This window comes from Populus euphratica, unplaced genomic scaffold, assembly GCF_000495115.2.
Source record: "Populus euphratica unplaced genomic scaffold, PopEup_1.0 scaffold163.1, whole genome shotgun sequence".
In the NCBI taxonomy this organism is placed as follows: domain Eukaryota; kingdom Viridiplantae; phylum Streptophyta; class Magnoliopsida; order Malpighiales; family Salicaceae; genus Populus; species Populus euphratica.
The window spans coordinates 268,369-272,093 of record NW_011499948.1 but is presented as its reverse complement, the minus strand read 5'-3'; the positions used below and the strand labels follow the sequence as shown (position 1 = coordinate 272,093).

Here is a 3,725-nt window from a genome sequence, read left to right as displayed (position 1 = left end):
AAAAATTTGACTTGATTTTTAGAAAAGTGTTTTCCTTTTATTTTGGACGGAAAACACTTTTCAGAAAGTTATAAAAAATTAAAAAATATTATATTATTTGTTGATTATAACAAATTTGATCCAGAAACTTTTCATTATTATATATTTTGTTTTGAATATTTTTTTTATTTTCACCCCTAAGAATTTAATTTAATTTAATTTTATGTTAATTTTGGTCTTTATTTTTATGATTGTTATTTAATTATCTTTTATTATTTTTTCAATTAAATGTTTTTATCTATCAAATTTGATCATTATTATTTTGATTGTCAATTATTTTATTTAAAATAATTTATGAAATTATAATTATAATTATTATAATCTGATAATTTTTTAATTTTTAATTTTAAATTTAATCTTTATTATTTTGATTATTATCTATTTTATTTAAAATAATTTATAAAAATTAAATATAAAAAAATAATTCAATGTCTAAATAACTAATTTTATCAATGAAATTACTTGGAAACCAAGAGCCAGACACGCAATGTTGAAAACCAATATTACCAAACAAATAAAAAAGTCAATAATATATCCTCCCCCATCTCATGCACCTACTTCTGACCGAAAATATAATTTATTTAATGACCCTCACTGCCACCCATTAAATTTATAAATTATGACTCCATTTCTTGACTTCATTCCTCTTAGTGGGTGGTGTGGTACACCCGGTCACCTTTGGTTTTCTGGCCCACAGATTTATCTCTTTTTTCAAGCTATTAATCAAATACCGCCAACCTGCTTTTGACACTTGAAGCTGAGCCCCCTGAGCCTATATCTTTGCCAGTCCTTTCAACTTTGCGGTTCCATCAAGAGAAAGTTGAGAAAAAGATGGGTGGCGATGGCAAAGTTTTCACTTTTGAAGAAGTGACTGTGCACAATAATCATAAAGACTGTTGGCTTATTATCAATGGCAAGGTGAGATCTTTTTATTGAGTTTTCTTGTTTTTCTATTCAAAGATTTGTTCTTTCTTGCTCTGTTGTGGATTTTATGGTTTGATCTCTTGGACCCATGCGAGGAAATTTGAGATCTTTGTATGTGGTTGTCTTTCGGGTATAGACTTGAATGTTTTTTGATTTGACTTGTTTTATGGGTGAGACCAAGTTGTTATGTTTCCTGTGATTTTAGTTATTTCCGACTTCCTATCCTAGATTTGTTGAGTTTTCAGGTTTAGACCTGGTTTTGACTCATTCTTCTGATATTCAACTATTCTTCTGGTTCCTGTGCCTTTTCATTTGGTTTTACGTGTCTGTCCTTGTGGATCTCATTGCTGTTTATCATGTTTGATTCCTTTGAAGTTCGATGGTGCACCACCAATGGGACTAACTCATATTTAGAATTTGAAATCTTGCATTTCATGTGATTTTTTGATGTTTCGGCTAGAATGGAAGGTTGCCAGTAGTTAATTTATTCTCCTACCAGATCATGTGGTTAGGCTGGAAAGTATATGCTTTATCATGGCATTAGTCATTCAGTTATGTGGGGGATTCTATGTTAGCTGCCAAATTTCAAAACATTTTTTTATAGTGCTAAATAGTTATGAAATGCTCCAAATTGCTAAATGTATTCTCTGTTTTTTATTGGTTGTTTTGGAGTAAATCTCATCAGGCTTCTGTATTTCTCAGTGTGGAAGTAAATAGGAATTGAATTGTGCCTGAAACTCTTGCAACCATTGCTGCTCCTGCACGATTATGACATCCATCGTCCATGCTTGGCAATATAGGACATAATATAGGGGACATGCCAAGGGAACTATCAAATGAAGAAGAAAAAAGAAAAACAAAATGACCATGCCTTGCATGGTTTTAAACTGTCTTTGCTTTAAGAAGACGTTCGACAGCAGTATCTTTCTCAATTTTTTCTGCTATAATTGCAAGTTATATGTACCAAAAGTTGAATCTTCACAGGAATTTAAATACTTCTGAATCAACACGTGAAGCGAACACCAGGGGCTGGGGATTGTTAGTGTTGCTCATTTTTCTTTCCCATTCATGACGATGCCGTACAATGAAGTTTATGGGCCTTCCCGAAAGCACATATTTAAATCCAACACAATCCTTCATCAGGGCTGATTAAATAATTAAAGACTATGGAATTTGCATATAAAAGCAGAATAAGACATGCAACTGCGCTCTTTCTGTCATGTGTTAGCTTTTATCAAATGAAGGTTACGTTAGAGATTAGTATATACAGCAAAATAAAGGCTGAAACAAAGGTATTGCTTCTGAGAAGAGGGAGGGGGGTATGGGAGGGGTATTCAGAACCAGCAGTATCATGAGGCAGGTTGATAAACTGTGTAGTTTTGATATATAGTTTTCAGAGCGCTATTTTTTGTTCTTTATAGACTGCCTAACAGAAGAAGCCTCGTATCATGTTGTAATCATTGAGAATCTTTTGATTCTTCCATGGTTTGGTAGGAGCGCGTTGTTCCATATAAAAAATATGGAAGGAATAGCAAATGGTAGAGCTTTCTCCTAACTGCATAAATCTATTTTGCTGTTCAAATTCAAACGATTCACCTTGAGAAAAACAATATACTCATATCTGAGCCATCTCTGTTGACTGGAACAGGTTTATGATGTGACGAAGTTCATGGAAGACCACCCTGGTGGAGATGAGGTTTTGTTGTCTTCTACAGGTATAGCCCTAACTTCGGCCTTTTGAAGCATGTTTTGTAGTTTTTAGTTCATTAATTACACTAGGCGGGCTCAGACTTCTCATCTTTCTTTTGCAGGGCAGGATGCAACTGATGATTTTGAAGATGTGGGTCATAGTGATAGTGCCAGAGAAATGATGGGCGAATACTGCATTGGAGATATCGATGCTTCGACTGTCCCTCGGAAAACAAAGTACAGGGCTCCAAAGCAGCCTCACTACAATCAAGATAAGACCTCCGAGTTCATTATCAAGCTCCTCCAGTTCCTAGTTCCTCTTGCCATATTGGGTTTGGCCTTTGGAATCCGCCTGTACACCAAATCAACCTAAGATTCTTGGATCATGTTCCAATCAAGAACAACTAGTATGTTATTTAAGCTATTATATTCTATGTTCAGAAACGTAGTGTAGTCTCATTGTGGTGCTTGAGTTTGTTATGGCCCTCTGCTATGCCATTCTACAACTTTCAGTTGCAACTCTGTTGTTGAAACATGAAAAATAAAGTAATTGGCAATTTCCTGGCATGTTGTCTCATATTTCATCTGCAATTCAGACTACCACTTCGCTTTGTTGTTTGCTTACTTAACGATGTTTTTTTGCATTTCTAGGGGTTCCTTTGATTTTAAAGCCACAATTGAAACTGGTTAGAGTTCATTTCTTTTGATGATTGGATGCTCCTATTGTACTGTTATCTCCCTTGTGTATGAATGATTTTGATTTCTTTAGGGCAAAGGAACGTTTGCAAATCCCTGGAACACTAAAAGGGTAAATAGCGTGCAACCTTAATGTTAACATTTTGCATCCTCGCTGTGCCTAAGTTACATATAACATCCTTAAACTGATTGGGGTTTGTTCATGTAATTGGAAAATTGAAAATGTAGAAACACTCATCTGAAAACCTAACAATGTAGCTTCGAACCCACAAGCACTGTTTATTAGAATAGAGTATAATATATTGGTATTTTTGTTTCGGGGATAAATAAATATTTTTTTTATTTTAATTGTATAATAAAATAATCAAAATATTATT

The 3,725-nt window shown here is 33.9% G+C and overlaps 1 protein-coding gene across 1 annotated transcript; it reads left to right on the top strand.

Annotated features, from left to right (window-relative positions):
* Positions 1-658: 658 nt before the first annotated feature.
* Positions 659-3,264, top strand: LOC105137733 (cytochrome b5-like). Its single transcript, XM_011043567.1, has 3 exons — positions 659-957; positions 2,612-2,678; positions 2,775-3,264. The coding sequence occupies exons 1-3, from the start codon at positions 871-873 to the stop codon at positions 3,023-3,025; spliced, it is 405 nt and encodes a 134-aa protein (XP_011041869.1). The 5' UTR covers positions 659-870; the 3' UTR covers positions 3,026-3,264.
* Positions 3,265-3,725: the final 461 nt, after the last annotated feature.

Bases quoted from the DNA above. Each gene is read 5' to 3' on its own strand.
- LOC105137733 (XM_011043567.1), top strand. From the start codon at position 871: ATGGGTGGCGATGGCAAAGTTTTCACTTTTGAAGAAGTGACTGTGCAC. The intron at 958-2,611 runs GTGAGATCTTTT...TGACTGGAACAG, and splicing joins GGCTTATTATCAATGGCAAG to GTTTATGATGTGACGAAGTT. The intron at 2,679-2,774 runs GTATAGCCCTAA...TTTCTTTTGCAG, and splicing joins GGTTTTGTTGTCTTCTACAG to GGCAGGATGCAACTGATGAT.